Genomic DNA, 25,634 nt, shown 5'->3' on the forward strand with positions numbered 1-25,634 from the left:
TTGAAAGACTTGCCTACAGCTAATCACAATCTTATGTATTTGTTAATTACTTTTTTATTTAGATTTGCTCCCTTGCTGGAATTGCAATGAAGTCTTGTGGCTCTTGTGCTTTTATATTATCTTAAATTATGTTGGTATTGTAAATGGTTCCAAAGAGAGTACTCTTCTGAACTAGAGTAACTTGACTCACACAGTAAAATACATCCATATTTCTGCTGACCAGAAGCAGAATTATCTTTCTTAGGTTTTGAATCTGCAAAATGCAGAACAGAATGTATTAAAAACATTGCATGCAGTATCAGAGACAGTCACAGATTACAAAAAGACATTGCATAATAGAAAATATACAAATAATAAAATATCATGAAGATGACATCTAAATACACAAAGCTACATGCCTGGCATGTTCTGTACTATTGCTGTTTCTATTGATATTCTCTAAGCATGCAGTCTTAGTGAAATATCTTCTATTACTGCAACCTATAGGGTTCCTATCAAATTGTTCTCATGTCACCCTGATTACTCATAATTTTGTGTGGCAATTAAGAAAAGCCCATATGATTTCGGCTTGACAGAAACACAATTAGGGAAAGCCTACAAACCTTGGATGAGTTTAGATATCCAGATTAAATTTCAGATATTCCAATTAAATTTCACCTTAGAATATTGAAAAAAGGTGTCAGTCTGGTTGCATCTCTGTTCATTGCTTTTGAAAATTCTTTTTAAAAATAGGTGAACTATCACATATCCATTCACTTAGCTGTTGGTTTCTTATCTTTATTTCTACCTATCCCAACATCTTGATTGAAATAAAGTCTGAGCATGTACACAGTGACCCTACTTAATGCATATGCACAGATTTTGGCAGTAGAAAAAAAATCTTTTCTGTAGTAGTGTCAGGGTATCTGAATAAAGAAAAAAATAATTTTCTATATGAAATAACCTTGTATACCTACTTTCCTGATATATTTTTCAGTTTGTTTCAAAAACAAAACAGGTCAATGTGTCCAAGACTTCCTTCGGATATTCAAGTACTGACAACAGGGTTATCTTGACATTACGAGAATGACAATGAAATAAAAGATAACAGATAAAGGGACAGAAACATGAAAGAAAATAACCAGAATTTTATGCCTAATGAGGTTTTTGTTTTACAGATTTAGCTGGATCCAACCATGGTTCAAAGCTCTACCATTTACAGTATGAGATGGATTGGCAAACATTCTCTACATACTACAAAAAAGAATGATTAAGTTTTTGTTTCAGTTGAATGTCTTAAGGATAGCATTATTGCTTTAATAGACTCTTCTTTTATATTTTAGTAATTTAATTTTTTCCTCAGTGCTCCAGAGAAAGTTGGATATAGTTCCTGCATTTTTAGTGACTAACTCAGTAACAAAACATAATTAATGATTGTAAACAGTAGACATTCTCCAAACTGTCAGCCTTTGTTTTTATAGCAGATAGATTAAAATTCAAATTACTTTAAATCATCAACTATTTGAAAATTCTTATTTTCTTCTTCCAAAAATCTTGCCTAATTTGCCTTAAAGAATATATATTTTGAGTTCTTTACTGTAAAAATGTGTTGTGATTTTTATGAAGACTAAAGTATTTAAAATAGATTGAACTACAACTTTAATGTACTGTTATCTTCATAATGTTTGTCATAAAGGGTTTTTAGAGAACACTTTGAACTTAGAGGGGAGGGGGGTTAAGTGGCTAAGACACTGAGCTTGTTGATCAGAAAGTTCAGCGGTTTGAATCCCTAGCACCGCGTAAAGGAGTGAGCTCTCGTTACTTGTCTCAGCTTCTGCCAACCTAACAGTTTGAAAGCATGTAAAAATGCAAGTAGAAAAATACTGACCACTTTGGTGGGAAGGTAACAGTGTTCCGTGTGCCTTCGGTGTTTAGTCATGCCGGTCACATGACCACAGAGGCGTCTTCGGAAAGTCCTGGCTCTTCGGCTTAGAAACAGAGATGAGCACCACCCCCTAGAGTCGGGAACGGCTAGCACATATGTGCAAGGGGAACCTTTACCTTTACCCTGAACTTAGAATTATTGGTAAAGGTACCCAAATGAGCCAAATTTATAAATTTAAGGCTGGCTAATGCTGTTTCTTTGTGCACATTAAATCACAATGTTGGAGAACAGAGGACAACATAGATATAAATTTATACATTTAATATTTAACAAGTTTAAACAGTACAATTAAAAGATGAACAGTGATAGATGTAGGCATTTGTATTGACTCTTCAGTATCAAACTTATAATAACATGGTTAAAATCGGAATTAATGCTCTTGCAACATACTATATATTTTATTAGAATTTTAACCGTGTTATTATAAGTTTGGTATTGATGAGTCAATAAGAAATACCTGCATCTACTACAGTTCATCTATTAATTGTACTGTTTAAATTATTAAAGGGGACTAATTGTTTTAAATTTAACAATTTGTTTATATAGCAGTTGACACAGTGAATTTTCAAAAAAAGAAAATTTGATTCTTTCTAGATTTAATGATTGGATTTATGTGACCCCCATATCGCAGTAGTGGTTCAGGGTGAATGCTGAAAATTAAAACAGCAGCTGTCAGCCCTACTGCAAGAATGATCCTTGACTCATTTTGGTGAAAAAGGTATAGTTTAGGTATAGATATATTTTACTAAAGGTTAAGCAAAATACACTAAAGCAAAGTCAGAACTAGCACACAAAAACTCAAGAGTAAAACCTTTTCCCACTTAGATCCATTGCTAGTCACCCACTGTCCAATCAATTTTGAATACGATTGTAGACTGGTTTGAAGTTGCATTCTTCTCATCGCGGAGCGACCTTGAGATCTCATCTCAGCCAGGAACTCTCACTCTCTTAATTTTTAACCCGATTAATAATAAAAACAACTTTAACCAACAAAGCTTATCTAACACTCTGATTCCTGTGGAATCAACCAGATCTTCAATGCCTTATGCAAAGCTAACACTGTTGGGACCATCTGACTTTTGGAGGAATGCCATTCCACAGAGCAGGTGGTGACCAAAGGAAGACACGATTCCTGGGTACAACAAGATAACAGAGGGAACTCAAAACATGCCCTATCTGTTAGAGCTGGTGAGACAGGCAAGAAAAATGGCAGACAGATAGCCCCAGAAACAGCCTAGCCATTTGCTATGTAAAGCTTTATAAAGGATAAGCAGCACCTTGAATTGAACCTGGAAGCCAATGCAGTTCACAGACCAGTGGTATTTTATGAGCATAACAAGAAGCATAACCAAACACATCACTGCTTTCTGAATCAGCTGCAGCTCCAAATGTTCTTCAAGCACAGACCCGTGTAAGGTCTAATTTTGGATTACTTGTATACTTTATTCATGAGGCCTAACAAGATCTGTTTGGATATATATAATATACCCCAGGAAAAGGATCTAGGACTATTCAGCAAATCTGCAGTAGCAAGATATTTGTTGCAAATAACTAAATGTGTCTATAGGTCAATTGGCAAAAGTCAGCTATTATGAAGAGAAATATAAACGACTTTGAAAGATGGAAGAATTTAAACCTTTCCTGGTTAGAGTTAACAGCCACTGTTAAAATGAATATAACATCCAAGATATATTAATTTTTATTTTCAAAATGCAACAGTTTTGCAAAATTGGTAAAGAGCAGTCAACTGAGCTCTATGGAGGGGAAAACCAGAATAAATATTAAAATTTTGCAAGACTCAAAAGACACAACACAGTGCTTTTTAAAATATTAAATTATCTTACTGTTCAGGTTGCTAGTCATAGTAGTAGAATGGATAAATCATCAAATAATAGAATGTCAATATTGGAATAGAGTTGGAATAATGTCAGCGTTTCAAGTATCATGCAGAATTAAATCAGAGTCCAAGGCAAAACTTTCCTTAAAGTTCCAATTTAATAAATCAGACATCTTAGCACATCTGTGGAATTCCAACTCTGATTTACTTCCTGGAATTCCACCCAGTTGAAAGTTCATAATCTTATGCCCACTCCCATAAATCCATCACATGGTCCAATCTTCTTCGACCCCGACAACTCCACCCCGCTGGTTCCGGTCAGGTGTCAAGGTGCAGAGAAAAAGATGACCTTGGGCTTCTAGAAATAATGACAACAACACATTCCATAAATCTACTCCTTTCTATTTCCCCCTCGCGACTACTACACTAATGAAACAGCATAGGAAAATAATAGAAAGTGTGGCAGGCCAAAGATCCTAAAAGAAACATAACTACAGGCCTGACAACATATTAGATTCTACAAACTGAACTAAATTATATTACGTATTTTCTTTTTTGTTAGTCAGAGGATTTATAAAGTTCTCTTACATAATTATTTTGAGACTGAGTAATGTATTGTTTACTTCTCTTTTGTACTGGTAGAAATCATTATAGGTTTAGCTATTTTTTAAACATGTACAAATCAACATGTTGTGATGATTCCAAGTTAATGTAGGATTTTACAAGGATTTTAAAAAATCTGAGAAATTATCAAAAGCAGAATAGGAAAAACAGACTTCAATTATTTTTATTTTTATTGGATTTTTTCCACACAGTATCTCAGGAATAGAACTAGTTATCTACTGAACCCATTAACTATAAAAATAGTATATACATTACAGAAACCTTTAACAATACTTCCTTATTTTGGGGTTGGCATGTGATGTGAATCATTGTGGTTTGCAGATTGTTGTAAACCATGATTATGGCACACAATGACATGTGCATCTTGCTATAACACTGTGATGTTCGGCATATAAAAATAAAAAATGCACTATTGTTATTACAAAGCCAGGATTCTAGCATCAATTTTTTAGATACAAACTTACTGGTATTTATTTATTGGGAATTACAGTCAGTCATCTGAAGATCTTCAGATCTTCATTTATATCATGTTAAAAGCTAGGTATTCTTAGTTTTTCTGGATCTATATTTTTGTTGCGTTTTGGAAAACAGGGTCAATATTCATATCAGATTTTCCTGAAAACCTTACAAAAAGTTTATGAAGTATACACACAGAAACTTTATAATTTGTGATAGAAGTTGCTATTTGTTTGTATCAATAACACTTCCATTGGCTCTATCATTAATTACTATTTCAACTTTAAAATATGTCTCTCATAGAACTATGGTTTTTGACATTAAGGGAACTTCTGGGAAAAATACAGAAATAGACATTGATTAGTTATTAGATATAGTTTTAATTACCATCAAATGTAAATGCTTTAAAGTATATCACGACCATGCTAATGATCTGACTGATACCAGGATACTACTTTTATAGACAGAACAAACACAACTGATCAACCATTACATCTGAAGAAGTATGCCCTGCACAAACAACCAAAAAGCAAAATTACATTGGGCAGGATGGAATGGTAGAAAAACATGCAATATAGTCAAACAGATTAGATTTCATTTATATATTGGTACATTTTATGGACAATTAATAGGAATATTTTTCAATATAATGCATAAAACATTAATGTGAGAAAACAATATCAAAGAATCTTACAATATATGTATTAATTATGGTGTAAGCTATTGTAGGCTTTAGATTGTTTCAGGAGAGACATCTGATGAAATGGACTGTAATCTATTAAAATGTATAGTACAATGAATTAGTCATCAAGGTACTATAAAAGTATGATGAAAAGATTTTAAAACAATTAAATAGATTAAATGCATAAAAAGTAGCTTTATCAGATTTAATTATATTTATGCAATAAAATGAAATCATTCATAAAGTATGTGGCAATATTTTTATTTTAGTTCTCCCCACACCACCCCCTGAAGCAAGCCACTTATTTCAACATACAATGGCTACCTCTGGTACCGGAAAACCACTTAAGCCCTGTAGGAGGTTTATTTTCCCAAAGAAGGAAGAGGTGGTGGTGGTGACAGAATCTTTCTGGGAACAGGATCAAATCAAAGTTTAATTTTAGGAAAGTATATGTGATAGTGCTTAGGCACATATACGTTCTATCCTCATATGTGATTTTGTGGGAAAATGTGAAGATGCAAGTCCATTGAAGAAATATAAATTATCATAGTAAAGGGGACAGATGAATCAACCAGAGGAATTTGAGAGAGTTAAAAGCATTTCAGAGAAGAAGCAGTAATGTTTAGTAGCACCAAAGTGAAATAAGCACTTTGAAAAAGAGTGGGAGAACTCTTCCTGGAGGAGGAATAAGACTCATTACAATAATAAGTGAAAATAAATTTAAAATGTTCAGAAGCCTCTGACTATTGAGCATTTTAATCAGTGTTTATGTTTCATACGATCCCCCAGTTTCCTGGAAAACAATGCTTCTCCCCCCCTCCCCAATCTTATTTTGACTTCAACGGAGGAAGGGGGAATACTGCTCTGTCCATGAATAGGAGTTTGAATTTTAAATCATCGTGTCTCCGCTTATATAATGATATGCAACTGGCACAATTTAAAACAAACAAAACAATCACCACATAAAATCAGACCCCATTCAGTTAATATAATTTGCCAAAGGGATGTAAAAGATGTTGCAACTAGATAAGGAAGTCAGATCACAAAAGGGAAAGGCAATGATTGGGCAACAAATGAAAAGGTGATGAGCACATCTTTAAGATAAGGGACATGATTGATGTCAACATCCTATCAAGACTGCAGAAATAGTTTTGAAATCATACTCAACACAAAATATATTCCACTTACTGGAATATATTTTGATTTTATGTCTATAGGCTTTGAGAGAGAAAACTTTCGTTTCTTTAAAAGGCTGTGTGTTAGGCAGAAAAGATACTGCCCCATTTTTATGCTAAAGGAAAGGTTCTATTATTTCCATCCTATATTGTTCAAATATAAAAAGTTTTGCTCCGAGTTGTGTTTTTAACAGTTTCACGTTTTCTCTCTTAAATTTTAAAATAGTAACAATACATGTAGGCTATACCAGTCCTGGGTCCAGAAGCCACATCCAGCCCTGCTGCAGCCTCAATTGGACCTGGTGCAGTGGGGGTGGGGTATCAGCAAAATCAGGGGTGAGATGACGATGGCAGAGGATAGCGGAGGCTGGGGTGGTCGTGCAGTGGCGGCAGGGTGGGGACAGCATTAGGACAGGGAGGAGGTAGCAGGGGGTGTTGGTGGCAGCCCTCCACAACAGTCCAAATTTGTCATGTGGCTCTTTGGGAAAATTAATTGCCCACCGCTGCTGTACACACAGATACATATAAAGATTCTGAATGTACTACCACAAAAAGAGCCTGTTTTAATTTATAGCAGGGTTGCCATATCTGTAAAAATCCAGATGACCACTAGGTGACATGGTTTTACAACTAGATCTGAAAGCCCTATGAAAATTAGTGAAAAGAATGGAGATTTGCTCTTTACTATTTATTTTTTCATCCTGTTAGGATTAACACATATCCATAGAAGGACTGAAGGGCTAGAATTAGGTAACTGTTTATTTGGTTTACCCAGTAGGTCTTCTCCTTTGAAATGAATCTGGTGAAAAGGTGAGAAAAAAGTAGGAATGTGCATAGGGCCATTGATTAGACTTTTTTCTCATTATTGCTTCATCATGTTGGAAATGCTAAAAAAGCTGCATGTTAGATTTCCTTACTGAGAGCCAGCTTTACTGAATTCAGAGTATTTACTTTATTCAAGTAATTGAATAAAGATAAACTTTAAATGAAAAGCTACTATGCAGTATAACCCTTCTGCTTAATACTGCTAGAGAATTCTCTCAGATGCTGCAATTCTAGATTTTACCTGGGAGTAAGTTTCATTGAATTCAGTGGGATTTTTTCCCCCAAAAAATGAATGACATTCCTTCTGTGGAAAGCTGAGCAACCACAAGTTTATTTCTTCTGGCCTATAAAGCACATGCGTTGGGAAGTATTATGCCTTTCTTAAATTGGATAAATTATTGTTACAGAGGGTGGTTCGCCACTGAACAAAGGGACCAGATGAGCCCATTAATTGCTGCGTATCTATTGGGTGAATTTGAAAAATGTGCTAATTCATTTATTTAACCATGGCTCAGTAGACCTACATAGTTCACACAACAAACAGAACCATAATCACTCTATATGTGTGTGATACACTGAGCCATAAATTAGTCAGATAACATTTCTTATCAGTACATTGTACTCATTCATTCTTTTTTGTATAGGATGGTAAGGAGCTAATATTTTCCAAAGAAGCTTGATTTATAGAGTGCAACTAATATTAGGTCTCTTGGTATTTGAGCTACTAGATTTACTATAGATTTTGAGGGTGGGGGTTAGAATTGTCTTCGAGTCAGTGTTGTCTCTAGGCAACTGCCTTAGGCAGGTTTTCTCTAGTTTTCTTAGCAACGTTTCCCAGAAGTAGTTTTCCATGGCTTTTTTATTCCTGGGGCTCAGAGTGGGTGACTGGTCCAAGGTCACCCAGTTCACTTTGTGCATAAGGTGGAAATGCTTACAGTATCCTGGTTTCTAGTCTGGTGCCTTAATCACTACAACAGACTGGCTCTCAATAGTTTAGTATAGAACCATTCATTATTAAAAAAAAATATTCATTATTATTTCCCCAATTAGCTACCTACCTAGGTAGGAAAATTGGTATTCCAAACATTCTTCTTTAATAGGTCAATCCCTTTTTATGCAAATAGATGATTTCTTCCTGGTTTGTTTGTTTGTTTCTCCTCTTTCTCTTTCAATCAGGTTGTTTCTGTAAATGCATAAGCATCTGCAGAAATTTTTATAGAAGCAGGTTGAATTGCATTGTGCTTTGCCTGTGAAACACTGGTTGTTTCATTGCTGTGCATTTTCCATGGTTGTCTTTTGTGAATTAGTATCATTTTTCAAGACAAAAGCACACAACATTATTGATTTTAGTAGATTACAATCTTTACATCTTTTTTTAAAGAATACATGAAAAAATATTGATTCTTGAGCAGCTGCATGCCATATTGCTTGTGTTTGCTCAAAGACAGAGAAAGACATAGATAAGGAAAGTGTGCTGCTTTCCTGAATATTGTATGTACCCATACCACAAATCCCCTTGGTCCTTAATTGCTTTGCTGCCAGAATCATCTTCCCACTATAGTGACTTAAAGCATGCACATACATACACACATATACTCAAAAACCTGAGGATAACTATCTGAGTTGTCATATTTAATAGGACTGCAAATACAGAATGCAATTTGTTTATTGCCTACTTTCACCATGAAGACATTCCTCACAGTTCCTCCACCATGAGTGTTTCGGTTTGTTTCTAGGTCTTTCTTCCTCAGAAACATCTTTCATTAGGATGCAAGTAATTTCATGGCATTAATTGCTTGCTCTACATTTTTCTGACTATGACATTAAGACTCCCCCTAATAATTTTTAAAGGATTTATCTATAGGATGCAGCCATTGTTTCACCCCATGGAGGGAGCTGTCAGCTGCCACCTTTACGCTTGCTTGTGCTTCACTGCTAGGTGATGACAGACTGCCATGAACTGTGGGGAGGGGGAAGAAAAGGGGAATGTTTCAGGAAACAAAAGCAAGTGCTGTGTCTCCTCAAGATATGCCTCAAGGTCACACAGCTGGAAGAAGGAGGGGGCCACATACCAAATTATGCTTCAGCTAACCATTATGAAAACATCTTGCCTGAACCTGATTGGTTACCCTGGCATGGCAATGAGATACGTTTAAGGAAGGGAAAAGTAGAAGATAGGGAAATTGGAGAGCGATATTCAGTTCTGGCTTTGCACTACTGTAATACACTTGATCTCTAATAAACAATACCTTTCTCAACAAATGGAGCCAAGGAATGTTTTTATTTAGAGTTCTAAGTTGTGGCAGGTCCAACAGGAGCCTAAATTTGTCCTTAATCATAGTATATTCTAACCTCTCTCATATAAGTTGAAATTTGGAAGATTAATGCTGTGGAGGTTGTTGGTATTTTTTTTTTTGATAAATGCTCATATCTATTTGGGCATCTTAAAATGTCCCTATTTTCCTTATACAGGAAATATTCTAACAGTTGTTTTAGTCTTTATTACATTTCTTTTGACATCTATACTCCTTTTTGCATCATATAGTCAGTCTAAGCATCCAGATTTTCTTTAATAATCATTTGTATACAAAAACAGATTTATATTCACATTCCCACCCATCATACTTCCAATATCACATCAGCAATCCTTATATAATCATCTATAAATATATTAAAGAATAAACGGCACAAAGTACATTCTTGTGTTACTTGCTCAACCTTTAACTTTTCACTAACCATTCCATTTATTCTTCCTCATATTCTACTAATATTACACTGATTGCATTTAGCAACCAATCTTCAACTATGTACTCATGCATAACATTCCACAATTTAATAAACAATTTATAATACGCATAATGGGCATAAGTACAATAAACATAATTTATCATACATTGTGCCTAACTCAACAAAGAAACAATAAACTTTTTTATATTTATGTATTTCTTATCAAATTGCTGAAGAGCAAAACTCTTCAGCGGCCAGCCCCTTCACTACAACTCCCAAATTTTGCTCATGATTATTCTCCATTTCCCCCATTAATATTATTTCTGTTAAAAGTTTTCACGCTGGGAAAAATGTTTTGCTGTGGAATAATGGCTAGAAATTATCTCAATAGTACAATAATATGACAACTGAAAAGAATGTAAAAGTGCATTACTTTCAGAAAATGTTTTATTTTTCACATTGCATTACTGGGAAATAATTTCCTTTGTGTCTCTATTAGATGTATCTGGAAGCTTTTTAGAACTCAAAAAACAGTAACACAAATATTTTGAATAATTATTGATACAACTCCATTTGTATACAAAAGAAAATAATTAAAGGCCCACCAAATACTATGAGAATAATGAGTAGGTAATTAAATACAATCAGGAGTTTCTTAACCTGTTCATTCATTTCAAAGTCTGATATTGGATTCCTGTTGGTGACTCTAAATCTCCTTGTTAGTTGCTGCTGTTGAGGTTCAGCTACAGTAATTGTCTATTCCAGTGTTTGTTTATACAATTCAATTATCCTTTCTAGAGAAGCTGCTGATGGTGGCTTGTTGTCTGCATGCTTCTCATTGGATAGCCCTTTTAAAGTGTTATTGTGCTATGATTTCTGGCCAAACCTTTAAAAACTATTTGCTTGATTTGGCCTCATTTTCCTTTAAAAAGCAGTTTTAAGTCAGGTATGAGATGTTTACTTTATTAAATCATTGTTTCTGCTTCTATGTATATATTATATATTGGTTAACAACATGGAGAAGATGGAATCAGACTAAGATAGGCTTCGGCATCCAGCACCCAAAAGCCAGGAACAAAAAACATAATGGTCATGATGAAGGGATCAGTAGATAAATCTAGTAGCAGTTGGGAGGCAAATGAATCTCATCGAGGGACATTTGTGTAATTGGAAACATAATTTTAGTGAAGAAAGTCAAGAAAATGGATGCTACTCCAGTTTGAATCAGCCACCAGTTTATCAGCTTTACACCTTATAGACGGTATTCTGCCCCAATAGATAAAATTGGTATAGATAAAGGTTACATAAAATGTTTTCCAAGTCATTTCTGAAGCTGTCATAATTTATTCTTTGCCACAAGATATTGTGATGACCACTATTTTTGATGGAGATTAGATAAATTTATAGAGTATAGGACTATGAGCAATTTTCTAGGTAACTTAACTTAACTTTATTGGATTTCTAGACCGCCCCTCTCTCAAAAGAGACTCTGGCCAAACCTTTAAAAACTAAAGGTACCCTAAATCCTGCTAAATCTACCAACTTTACATTAATGGCGTGTTTCAGGGAGCTGATAGGAACTTTTGAATTTTACAGATGGGAGGAATTTTTGGTGGATACAGCTATTAATTTACTCACTGATATGTGAAGACAGCTCAATTGCTCCTAAACATTTTCTTCCCACAGAATAGAATTCTTAAAATCCTGATTTATGCCCAGGATGAAGGCCATGGGTTTAGGTTTAACATACTTTTTTTCCCTTCTCAATCCATTTGCATTATGTGGTTTAATAATTCTTTTACTATTTCACACTATATATTCTTCTCTCTCTTTCTGCATTTTTTAGTTTGCTAATTACAGTAAATTGTCTTTTAGGTTTTCCTTAGGAGATGCTCGCAGGCCCCTACATGAATCAGCAATATTGGTTGAAGACATTGTTCACACTCAACTGATTAATTTGGTAAGGTTTTTGTTGTTGTTGTTGGACAAATGAAAACAGAAGATCAACAGTTTTAATGAAATATCTGTATCTGACAAAGTGAGATCAGTATAATGATATTTAGCCCATTCTATAAATATTACTAACCAGCAGGGTAGGTAATCTCCATTTGCTGCATTTCAGAACGTAGAAGTAAAGCTGTCAAATATTACCTATGCCTGATGCCAAGTCTGCAATATCCTTTGCCTTGCTGGATCCAAAAGTCTATATAACAATTGAGGAAAAAAACATGAACACAATATATATCTTCTTTCAGTATTTTGAGGGAATTGAAGTACATAGAAAATGATAAGACACCCTGTAGAATGCATTTTTAAGCATGGCTGCCATTATGGTTTGGCATGTAATTATATTTAGCCTTAAGATAATATTTTAAGTACTATAAAAAGAGTATTTAAAAAATACTTTGCACTCTATATAAAACTACTAGTAGTTTTATATATTAATACTAATAATGTTAAATATTTTTATTTATGAATGAATAATATGAGTTGTAATTGTGTGTTGCTCCTAGATTTGTTTAAAATAATGTGTGTGTTAGTTAACACATGGCAAATACTGCTTAACTACTTTTAGTAGTAGGGCATCTTAAACAGTCCTTGTTTTATGTGATTGTTTTAAAAAATAATAAAGCTTCCTGTGAGGATCTTAATTAAAGAGGTTACAAAAATAGAAAAAAGTCATATAATTTGCAATTGGATAAAATAAAGGAAGTAGTTATCCCATTGGGATCTTATTAATCACAGGATGGAAACAATCTTCTTGATAGCTAAACATTTGAGCTTAATAGAAAGTTGTATACTTTATTTAGTAGACCAGAAAATACATTAGGTCTATATGAATAGGTAAAGAAAATATAAAAACCATCTGGGTAAAATCTTTTATTTACTAATATTTGGTTAGGAATTAGATCTTCAGTCTTAACACACGTCCATTTTTGTCCAATAGTACAGAAGTTTGGAGGCATCAAATGGAATCAAAATCATATTTTTATATGACAGAATATCAGAGCATTAGGAATCGGAGAAATGTGGTGACCTAGAAGTGAAGACATTCAATTCCCACTTGGAAGGTTAAGATCCTAAGCAGTGGCAGATGTTTCTCTATCAGGATCTAAAGTGAAAATATTTGCTGCGAACTTCATGTAGGCGCCAGGAAGGGCATCTGGCTAGTAAATGCTAAGCTCCATTTAGCTACTCCAACTCCACCCTGAGTAAAGGGATTAAAGAGTTGTAAAAAAAGAAATCAGAGCATTAGGAAGTAGCATTAATTGTTATGTTACTAGTTAACATAATAATGCAAGAAATAAGAACTTTATAAAAATGTGTGCTCTGTAGCTAACAAATAACAACTTTTTAAAAAGCTGCATACAATTCAAATATTTGAATGTTCCTTGTAATGGAACATTAGTACAGATGGGAAAATATATTTTCCAAATTACCTCCTGTCTTAGAAGGCAATGTCAAAATACAACATCAATTTTGTTTAATACCAAATACATTTTATTGTTAAGTTGTATTATGAAGCACATATTTTGTTGAATTATAACTTTACATGTTTTACTTTCTCTTTGTTCCTTGAATTATCACAGTTTAGCTACAATGAGTGAACACTTGATACTTGCAAATGCAACTTTTTTCTATAATGCCACAAAAGATTAGTAAACAAGAAAATTTAAAAGTGCTGATACAGCTTTTTCCTGAAGATAGCAATATATAGCAGCTAACTAAAAAGCCTCATTCCTTTCCATCTCAAAAATCAACAATTTCAAAATTGTTTGATCAGCTAAATGTTTGATAGATAGATATTGCCTCTGATTCCAGATTGCATGAGGAAACTTTGTAAATTGGATACGCCCATCTCTATCTTTCCCCTGTGTCCCCAATATGAGGTCCAGAGGACTGAGAAATCCTGAATTTTTTAGTTTTCTAATAAAACACATCTAATAAAAATACATTCTGGGTTTTATTTTTGAGATAGCTACTCTTATTTTCTTGTTGCAAGTTTATTATAGATCAGGGTTTGCACTTCGTAGCGACAGCTGTAGAAAACACTGGCTTTGCTCTTCTTTTGTCCAATTAAGGCAGGGAACAGTCCTTACATTTTGTTTGGATTCAAGCAAAATCAGCCTTATATGCATACTTTGCGTGTGCAAGACACCCTGTGATCTATTCCCTCAAATTTAATTGTGACTTTTAATGAATTATGATTATGAGCTTGAAAACTGCTTATTGGATCATATCCATCCATCTTTAAGGACTACTACTCCATGATGCTGTAATAAAGTTGCATTCAAATTCTCATCAAAGAGTTGAAATTGGCTAGGCCTGGGAATGGTTTAATGAGATAAAACAGGTGCATTATGCCTTGCAGAAACTGTGCCTTTGTTTTGCTGGTAAATACAAACAATTATTGTGGGGTGGGGGGAGAACGGTATTATGGGATGCCATGTGCTCAACCCTGACCTGTGCAGGAGAACAGAAATACTTTAGGGGAATAATACCATAGTAAAAATAAAATTTAGAAGTTGCAGGTTATTTTAAAATTCAGTTACAAGTTTCTTGGATTTTCTCAACTCAAGCAGCAAGAGAGAAAACATTCTTTCATCTCTTGAAACTAAAGGTCATCACTGAATGTTTAAAATTCAAAGTGTTACCTATTTTATGTATTGCTTTAAATTTATGTTTTACCCTACAAAATAAAAATGACATTTAAAAAAAAATCAGCTAGTTGTAGCTAACTTATGAAAGCAGCTACAAGAGAAGGTGTGTATGTGAATAAGTGAAATAAAAAGTTGGATACTAATACTGATTTAGTAGCAATTCTGCATAAAGCAACTACTTTTAAAAACTTGCCAATTTTAGTCTAAGCTAAACTTCTGCCAGAAGTCTTCAATCCTTAGGCTAAGAAATCAGTTATATTTAAAGTAACATCAACATTTCTATTTTTTTCAATAAATGATCATTCCAGCTGGACCGTTTTGCATAGTCAAGCATATTCCAAACACATATGCCCGTACCAGTCCTGCGTCAGTCTAAATAAATTAATCTGATCAGTAGCCATTACACTTTCCAAATTACCAACTGTAATGCTCAAATCCTATGCCAGTTATTAAGGAACTTTTATAGAGTTACAGTTGGCATGGTCAACTGCCATCCGAACACATCTTTGACAAGTATTGATGGGATAAATTAATGCCTAATGTTATAAGGTATTTTGCTTTATTTTAACAACCACTTCAGTGGCATTTAATAGAGAGAAATCATTGCGGCTTCTAATACTTATCTGATTTCAAGTGAACCTGATGGTTTGGGAATCAGTTTTCTAAGGAAGGTTGGCTTGTTAACAGTATTATGCAGTTACAAGTAAATGTGGTCACAGCTGGTTCTGGTTTTTTAGCTTATCCACCTGATTGGAAGCAACAGGTTTTTTTTATCCCCCCTCCCCCCTCATTTCTTACACTGACACCTAGTGTTCACTCTTTCTGTGCATTCTAATACTTAGCCCAATTATTTACTCATCTACTTAGAAGTAAACCAATGTAAAGAGATATCTGAGAATGTAATCCATTTCATGCTGTTAATGGGTTGCTGGCAAGACAATAACCCCCTTAAAACATTTCTATCATTAATAATAAAAACAATTTGCTAATCTACATTGCATTCCTGTTAGCGATATGTACAAGAGTTTTTATCAGATATAAAATGGGGGTTCAGAAGTAAGTCAGATGGTATAATCAGGGTACCTGGAGGTTAGGCACAAAGAAGTAAACACAATTACTATCTATGCATAATTGTATTAAGAATTTTGATTATAATATAAAATTTAATGCAAACTAACCTTACAGAAAGAAAATAGCAGTAAAAAGTGCAAGGAAATAGAAAAAGAGAAGCAAGAAAAAAGAAATATATAAAGAAGTTACTTCAAACATTCATCTTAACAAGTATAAACAAATTTAGTAATCTTCACTCTCTCTACAGTTACAAACATTTGTCTCCATCCCATCTCTTATGTATAAACAAATCCATAAAACATCTTTAAAGTCCTGGTGTCAGCAGAAAGTCCAAATAGTGTAGCCAGAAGTAAGATATATCTCTCTTTTTTTAAATGTTGATCACATATATCAACTTTATACTTCTTCCTTTTACTTCTAACAGTCTTAATCTTTAATTCCAATATTGCCAGAGTATTTTATTCTTCTTCATTTCTTCTTTGTCCTATTACATCAAGATCTTCAAGGTTTTAACAAGCTTCTTTTATAAATCCAGTAGGAAAAAGTTATCCAGGTCATCAGGGGTGAGTTTCATCAGTCACTACTGCCGGTTCACTCATGGACGCACCGGGCATGCATGCGCAGTGCAATACAAATTGTTCTGCACATGTGCAGAAGCAAAAAACAAGATGGTGGCACCTATGACACTGCCTGGATAAACTGTTCGGGGGTGTGGCAGGCCTAGGTCGCTGCCATATTTTATTCTTAGTATAAATAAAGATATTCTCAAGCAAATGCGGAGCGAATCCTTCTTTAAGATTTATTCGTAACTATCTGTAAGTAACCAGGATTTTATTTCTTTATTTGCAGTTGTATCCACTTCTATCCTTCTGACTCTCAGCACTGCACAAACAAATCCTGTCAGTTTCCTAACAATCTTTCTTGTTGTTTTTTTACGTACATTAGCTCCACATATAGGAAATTATCATAATATGTATAAAGAAGACTGGATACTTATTTTCTAAGAATAGGTACCGGCAACCATTCAAATATAACTGATACAGAAATACACTCTGGAGTGTCATCTAAGGGTCCATAAAGTATTCTCTGAGTTCGCAAACTTTTTTTCAAGGATGATTTAATCCTGTGTGTTCTTGTACAAATAATTTAATTCATTACCTACCATGACTATCATCCGATTATAAACCTACCTTAGTTCTTATCCAGTTTATAGGCAGTGATGCATTGGTTGTGGACTTGTTTGATTACATGATGTTTCAGTTTAAGAAATGAGTCAGCTTTTTTTCTCTTGCTGTGAGTGCCTGTGTGCCTTTTGCAATACTGTGTCTTTGGGGCAGACTGTTCCCATAGTGGTAGCTACTCTTCCTCTTCCCTCTCTGCCAAGCTCAAATGAATCATTCAGTTTCTAAACATATCCAATCTAGTGCTTTTGTCCTCAATCGAAGAGAAATGGAAAACAGAACGTTTATGCAGTTTATCTCTACTTCTTTAGCCTGGGCTGCTATACACATGGAAAGAATCGCAGGAATCCGCAAATAGCCCTGATTAGCCTGTATTTTAAAGTAGAATTCTTGAAGTTTGTACAAATAAGATTTATTTTCCTCTCTTTTCATTCCTATTACAGCGTTTATAGTATCATGCATTCATGGTTAAAAATATTGGGGAAAGCACATTTTCTAATGATTTCACATGCAATGTAGGAATGACAGCAAAAAGTTTGGATGTTTCTTTATTTTAATGAACATACCTTCCAAGAAATATCAAATCAACACGATGGAAATATTCTCAGTAGTTTTAGTGACTCTGTGCTAGAGTCATGCTGGCAGAAGTGTGCCAGGTCACTAATAAGGTCAAAAGGGAGAAGTGAAACTAAGAATAATGTACAACACAGGTTGGGGTCAGATGGGGCCTGCTGCTGTGAGGGAAGTCTATACGAGAGACTGTCAGCCCAATTATGAAAAATACAGTGGCAGAACATATGTTATGGACTCTGTGAGTTAAAGGCTTTTGACTGGCAGGGACTCAGGAAGAGAGCCTTCTCTGCCATTGCATGTGAGTAAGATCAATCTTGTAAGACCAAAAGGGCCAAACATTTATTTTGAATCTCAAAAGGGACAAAAATTTATTTATTTATTTATTTATTTTATTCGACTTATCAGTCGCCCCCTCTCCGCAAAGGGACTCGGGGCGACGTACAATCAAATCAAATATACAAGTGTGGCATGGAGGAGGTAACATCAATGTTTAACAATACAAATGCAAGTGCAAGCCACTAAGTTAAAATGAATAGCCGTAAGTTAAGACAGTTAAAAATGACAACATCTTAACTCATTTCATTTGGTTAAACCCTAACTCATATCAAGCTGATAAGCTAAGATGCGCATCTTTGATAATTTGGTTTGCATTACAGCAAAAGTACTAAAAAATATAATAGTTCTGCTAAAAAAATGAAAAGTATTATTAGTAAGCTAATATTTGCTGTCATTGCATAAATCTTGATCTGAAACTTCTTTGGTCTACCTGTGAGGAACTCCTCCAAGTTTCATCAAGCATAAGGACTAAGGGAAACACAGTAGAAGTCAACTTCAAGGTCTATGCCAAGGTGCTTATTTCACAGTATATTCTTTATGATATTGAGCATGATGTTCAGTAAGAGCATCCCATCTGGATACTATTACCTGTAGGATGTGTAGCTTGTATATATCTTTTAGAGGTTAGTTTCTAATGTTAAACAAAGGGAGCTGATTAAAACCAGCTGTAAAACAATTTTCATAGCTTTTTCTTACAATGAGTATTGAATTACCTTGGACATGATTGTATGTCTGAACTAGATCTAAAATAAATCTTTGCTGATTTATTAAAATTAGTATATTGTTTATTTAAAGCTGAACTAAATGTAGCTCTTTACTAATTTGGCAGTGGAATTTAGTACTGCTGATATCAATATCTATCTATCTATCATCTATCTATCTATCTATCATCTATCTATCAATCTATCTATCTATCTATCTATCTATCTATCTATCTACCTACCTACCTACCTACCTACCTACCTACCTACCTACCTACCTACCTACCTGTAAGAAAAAAATGGTGATTTATTTGTGCAGTGTGCTTCAGAAATCACATTTTAGTGGCCCAAGAAAATGTAAACATTGAAACAAAATCATATGCTTTAAAACATTAACATGAAAGATGTGCAGACATGTCAAAGAAATGTGCAGTCACTGATGGTAACATTTTGTATGACATAGTCATCATAAAGGCTTGTATGTCACAGATTTAAATATTTGTTTGTGGTTCATTTGCTTTGAAATCCCCTCCAGGATTTCTTCATAGTTCCACTACCTGGCATTGTTTTTAATTGAAAATATGAAGAATGGTGTTTATATATGTTCATTCATGCAAATTTATGAAACATTCCATATTTTAAATACATAGTTGATTATGCTTATATTGATATTATTTATGGTACTGTTGTTTTATTTAATGCAATTAATAATTGATGCTAATTGCTGGTGTCAGTTTTATGTTGCATAGAAAACTGGTGTGCCAACAGCATTACAAGTATAAGTTAGTAAAATAAGCAAAGAAATGCAAAACCAATGGGATTGTTACTAGTAAGATATTTTTAAAGGAGAATTTGCTTTTTCAGACATGAAATTGTTCTTTTCTCCTGATGCTGATTTTTGCCTCTCCCTCTCTTTCCTGTTGCTTATTTTAACAGTAGAATGTGAATGGGGTAAAGCATAGATGCATCATTTGATCAAATGAGAGCCAGGGAATTCTAACCGAGAAGACTAAAAATGAATATACCTGTACTTGTAGTTCCTATTTTAGGGATAGAGAGGTCAAATTACAGTCCTCTGTATAAGAATTTAGTGACAGTTTTCTTAGAAACTGCTAGGCTTAGATTTGTGCACTAAAACATCTACAGTACTTCTGCAATCTGAATTTAGGGTAAATGGGTTAATAAATATTATTTTGTTAGTAATTCAAGTAGGAAAGTCTACTTCAAAACCTACAAACATACCATTATCTCTTAAGTGTATATATTGAAACAAAAAGTGACAAATAAGATTCTCTAACGAAAATATTTTGAAATTCAGAAAATGTTTTCAAAATGATTAAGAGTTGTTTGTAGTAAATGTTTTCTGAGAAAAATCAAATTTTGCTTATGAATGCCATGTAAGGCAAATGGCCAAGGACATTGCTAATCTTTCATATAAACATTTCAGCTTTATTTTCATCCAATTGTATCTCATTTGGCTGTTTTTTCACAATACTCTGTTCTGTTGTGCATGTTCATTTAAAGGCAGCATTCTTAGATAAAAAGTGGAATATTTTTTGTGTGTGTCAATGGTACAATGATCCAGTACTACAATGCAATTTCAGTATACATTCTGTGCTATAAGTTTAAAACATTTTTGAATTGTGATAATCAATTGCGTGCCCTTTTCAAACAATAGGTAATATTGAATGTGTGTGTTTGTATGGATAATACATGCATACACTCATTCATTCATTCATTCATTCGTGGGGAAAAGTGATTTTTATCTTTTTATACTGCATTAATCAACTCTAGATGGTAACAATAAAAAAGCAATACTTAAAGGTGATCTTCCCTGACTTGAACCATTATATAATTAAAACATAGTTACCTAATAACCATCAATTCAAAATCAATTTCTGCTTTAGAAAGGAGAAACTTTGGAGCTCAGCAGAATGCCTAGGCTGAAGGGATTAGTCATATCTCAACCATCAGCATGTTCCACATTATTGAGGCAACTACTGAGAAGGCCTGCTTTCTGTGATCTGAAAATGCCCATTCTATCTCAAGCAAGAACTTGGCTTTGAACAAACCTTTCCTTGATGCTCTTACAAAGCAGGAAGAATCAACTTTAACTACGGAAGTTGTGGGTGCTCTATCACTGGAGGTTTTCAAGAAGGCAGCCATTTGGCCACAATGGTTTAAGTTCTCATGCTTGAGCAGGAGGTTGGACTAGACCTCCAATCTTATTATTCTATATTCTCTTTGGGTTAGATGGTTCCTGATGTTTCTCTGGTGCTCTACTATAATTTAGTAGTGGTAGCCAATACTTTAAATTGGATCCTGAGGTTTACTGACATCAGTACAATGATTATATAATAGGTGTTATCTTGATAGGATACTGGACTCTGAATCCTATGCAGAGGCAGAGGTGGGCTGCTGCTGGTTCGCACCAGTTCAAGCGAACCGGTAGTTAAGATTCTGTGCAGTTCGGTGAACCAGCAAATCCCACCCCGCTTATTTTTTGGCCTGTTTTCCAGGCTGTTTTGGGCCATTTTTCGAGCCAAAACTGGCTCTGAAAACACCACCCAAAACACCCTCCAAAACAGGCCAAAAAACAGTGGGGGTGTGGCTAGCCAGTGGTGGGATTAGTCACAACTGGCTGAAACCTACCTCTGCCTTTGAGGTGAGTTGCCGGGAGGCAGGGCTGGGTGTGATGAGTGACATGACTAACCGGCCACGCCTACCCAGCCAGAGAACTGGTTATAAGTTATTCAAGTCCCACCAATGGCCTGATGTGTCTTCCAACGCAATCCACATGGAGCATGCTGCAGTAGTTATGCCATGTGGTGATTGTAATGATGTATATATTTTATGCTATATTTCAAGTTCAATTGTTATGCCTAGCTCTTTAAGAAGGTTAGGAAACAGTTAACTTTTTAAATGACATTGTCTGGGGCAGAAGGTAGTTTTAAGATGGCTGCCGCTGAATAAACACAAGCCTCTAGTTCAAGCTCCTTGCTGTCTGCCTTTACTTTATGCCAAATCATCACATGGTACCAGGAGTGGGGTGAGAAGAGTCATGGCAGCAAACAGCAACACAAAGAACATTCCTTCCCTGGATTTCGAGTCAGGGAACATATCTGAAAACTGGTCAAAGTGGAGGGAGCTGATAGAGTTTGTGTTTGCAGGACCTGATGCAGACAAATGGACTAATCAGCAGAAAGCAGCACACTTTCTAATATGTGTGGGACAGAAAGGACGTGATGTGTGCAGAGCCTGGCAAGCAAGTGGGGAGATCACTGCAGAGGACAAAAAGAAAACAAAGGTACTGTTTGCAAAGTTTGGAGAAAAAAACTCCACAGTGCAGAGAAAACTGTTTTATGAGAGAAACCAGTGTGGAGGTGAATCTGTGGATGAATGGGTGACCCAGCTGCGCTTGCTTGCCAAAGACTGTGCTTTTTATGATGCTGGAGATATGATTAAAGACCGTATTCTGATGGGCAGTAAGTTCAGGAAAAACTTTTGCAGGAAGAAGACTTAAATCTTGAGAAAGCCGTAAGGATTGATGGAAAGGATCAAGTGGAGCATGACAGAAACCTTACTGCATAGCTCAATCGATGTCATGAGAGAAATAAACTCAATCCAAATAAAATGCAAATTGGGGTAGGAGAAGTGACATATTTTGGACACCTACTAACCAAAGAGGGCTTGAAACCTGATCCAAAGAACATTACACCAGTTCTTAACATGAAGGCCCCAGCCTCCAGAAAGGAACTGGAGACATCATTGGGCATTTTCAACTATCTATCTAAATTCTCTAAAGGCCTCGCTCAACAGACAGCACCGTTACGTGCATTGCTGCAGAAGGATGCCATTTGGCATTGGGATGCAAACATGGAAAGGACTTTTGACAAAGTGAAGAAACTGATCACTAAACATCCAGGGCCAATACTGAAATACTTCAACGCAAATGTTGACACCGTGCTTCAAGTGGATGCATCCCAGTTTGGGCTAGGTGCTGTACTGACTTAACAAGGACATCCTGTGGCATATGCTTCACGCGCACTGACCACGACACAAGCTAATTATGCTCAAATTGAGAAAGAGATGCTGGCCATTGTGAATGGATGTGAGAAATTTCACCAGTACATATATGGTCGCACAGTAGTTGTAAAAACTGACACAAGCTGTTGGAGTACATACTACAAAAACCGCTAGCTTCTACAAAAACCACTAGCTTCTACACCTCCACGCTTGCAGCGAATGTTTATGTATAAGCCTGTGAAGGAAATTCCAATGACAGATTGCCTATCAAGGGTGTTTCCAGAAGGACATGAATCCAGGGATGAACCTGAGTTGAAAGAGCAGGTACATACAGTACTAGTGAACATGCCAATATCAGATGCATGGCTGGAGAAAATAAGACAAGACACCAAACAGGACAAAGTGCTAGAAAAACTAACTCGTGTCATGTGAAATGGCTGGCCAGAAAAACGCAAGAAGCTGTGTCCTGTGTCCTGCAGGAATTCTGGCCTGTGAAAGATGAACTATCCATTCATGAGAATATTATAATCATGGGTGACCGTATTCTTATTCCTGAGTTACAGCAGGCAGAAGTAATGGAACAAATTCATCAGGGATATTAGGGCATTACTCTGTGTAAGCGCAGAGCACGGGAGGTGGTCTATTGGCCTCATCTGGACTCTGATATTGAAACTCTTGTAAAGAAGTGTGACACATGCCAGACATTTCAAAAAAAAAAAAGCGAAATAACCGTGGAATGTTCCTTCATGGGCGTGGCAGAGATTGGCTACAGATATTTTTCATTTTGAAGACATCCATTATCTGATGATAGTATACTACTACAGCAAATACTTTGAACTAGTGCAGCTGGGAAGTCTAAAAGCGTCAACAGTCATATGGGCTTTCGAGACAATACTTGCAAGACATGGAGTGTGTGAGGAACTTGTGTCTGACAATGGGCCACAATTCTCATGTGCTGAATTTCAGTGCTTCCTGCGTGAATGGGGAATCAAGCACAAACCCACAAGCCCTTATCACCCACAGGCCAATGGCCTAGCAGAGAAGTATGTTGGCATAGCCAAATCCATTATACAGAAAGCACAATCGTCAGGGCAGGATGTGTATTTAGGCCTATTAAACTATTGTGCGACACCCATTGAGGGCTTATGCTCACCGGCACAGCTGCTAATGGGGAGAACTCTAAGGACTACAGTGCCTACTGCTCTGCATAAATTGCAGCCTCGTTCCATCACACATGAGCGGGTAACAGCTCAGAGGAACATAAACACGAGAAAGCAAAAACTGTTTTGATAAATTTACCAAGCCTCTTTGTCCACTGTGTGCCGAGCAAGCTGTGAAACACAGAGTCACTGGGAGAACATGGGAACCTGCTCGAATTGTCAGAGAACGCAATACACCAAAATCATATGTAGTTGAAACCAAGTATGGACAGCAATTGAGAAGAAACGTGTGTCCAGACACTGCTGCTGATACTGCGTTGGAAGAAGAAAACAACAAGGAAAATGAAGCGCAAGCGCATGATGGCACAGAATTCCTGGATACGGATATACAGCCTACCGAGAACACGAAGGATAATGTAAGCATATCAGCATGTGACAATGCCGGGACTGACTCACAACCTGACAGCAATTTTACTGATGATCAGACAGCGGTAACTTTCTCTCGCTATGATCGAGCTGCTAAACCAAAAATATGGAAAGACTTTGTATCATATTAGATGTTTTATACTTAAGAAGGGAGATGTAATGATGTGTATGTTTTAATTTATGCTATATTTCAAGTTCAATTGTTATGCCTAGCTCTTTAAGAAGGTTAGGAAACAGTTAACTTTTTAAATGACATCATCTGGGCAGAAGGTAGTTTTAAGATGCTGCCGCTGAATAAACACAAGCCTCTAGTTCAAGCTCCTTGCTGTCTGCCTTTACTTTATGCCAAATCATCACAGTGATAACAGCATAGGTTCTCGTCTCCAAAGTTTATTAGCCTAAGCCAAGTAAAGAGTCTTTCTTCCAGTATTGCTCCAACAGTAAACATGATTCTGTGAGAAAGCTCAAGTCATGACCCGGATCTTGTTCCACCTACTGCAAAATCCTGTGCATTCTCCAACGTTGGTGGAGATAGCATCCATGCATGGGTTAACTCTGTCAGTATCCAATAGGACTGAGTCTACAAATCATGATGTCATAGCTCCTGAGGTAGCTCCTCCTGCTTTTTAGACTCAGTCGATCTTGGACTGGCTGTGCATCTAGCTCTCTCCTCCAATTTTTGGTCAAATAATTAGGATTAAATTGTTAAATTTGGCTAAAATATTCTAAATTTTTCTCCTGCCTTTATTTGGATTTCAGGAAGGCAGGGGATGTCGCAAAATTTGTGTCCTTGCCAGTGGCGGGCAGGATGTCAGCAGCAGTGGCTTCACAGCAGGAGGCAAGCCCACGAGGTTAACTCTGTGGCCTCTGCCTCTTGCTGGCACGCTGTCTATGTCGGCCTCCTCTCCAGCACGGTGGCCTTAAATGGCACCGCTGACCTAGCGCCGCCATTTTAAACAACACTGCCGCAGGCACCGGCTATTTCAATGCCATTGCCACCCTTGCCGCAAGCGCCGCCACAGCCACTGCTGTAAACACCATCGCCTCCGGGCCCCACAATCACTTGCAGCACCGCAGCTGGAATTGCCACCAGCAGCCACCGCAGCCGCTTGCCACTAATGGTCGGAAGGTCTCATCGCTCCCGCCTGGCCCCACGAGGCTTGGATCGTCTCAGCGGCCATTTTGTTTGAGCAGGAAGAATCATGGCAGCCATTTTGGGATTTCAGAAGGTTCCATGAGTACAGGCCAT

At 36.0% G+C, this 25,634-nt stretch overlaps 1 protein-coding gene across 6 annotated transcripts in view; it reads left to right on the forward strand.

Annotated features, from left to right (window-relative positions):
* SUPT3H (SPT3 homolog, SAGA and STAGA complex component) overlaps positions 1-25,634 on the forward strand; it is a 283,839-nt gene that overhangs the window by 137,631 nt on the left and 120,574 nt on the right. For all 6 annotated transcript variants that reach the window (XM_081944437.1, XM_081944433.1, XM_081944434.1 and 3 more), the window contains one exon: positions 12,126-12,210. In XM_081944437.1, the coding sequence (XP_081800563.1) occupies positions 12,126-12,210 (85 nt within the window). The remainder of the gene's footprint in view (positions 1-12,125; positions 12,211-25,634) is intronic.

Source organism: Natrix helvetica (assembly GCF_964273705.1).
Source record: "Natrix helvetica genome assembly, chromosome: 2".
NCBI lineage: Eukaryota > Metazoa > Chordata > Lepidosauria > Squamata > Natricidae > Natrix > Natrix helvetica.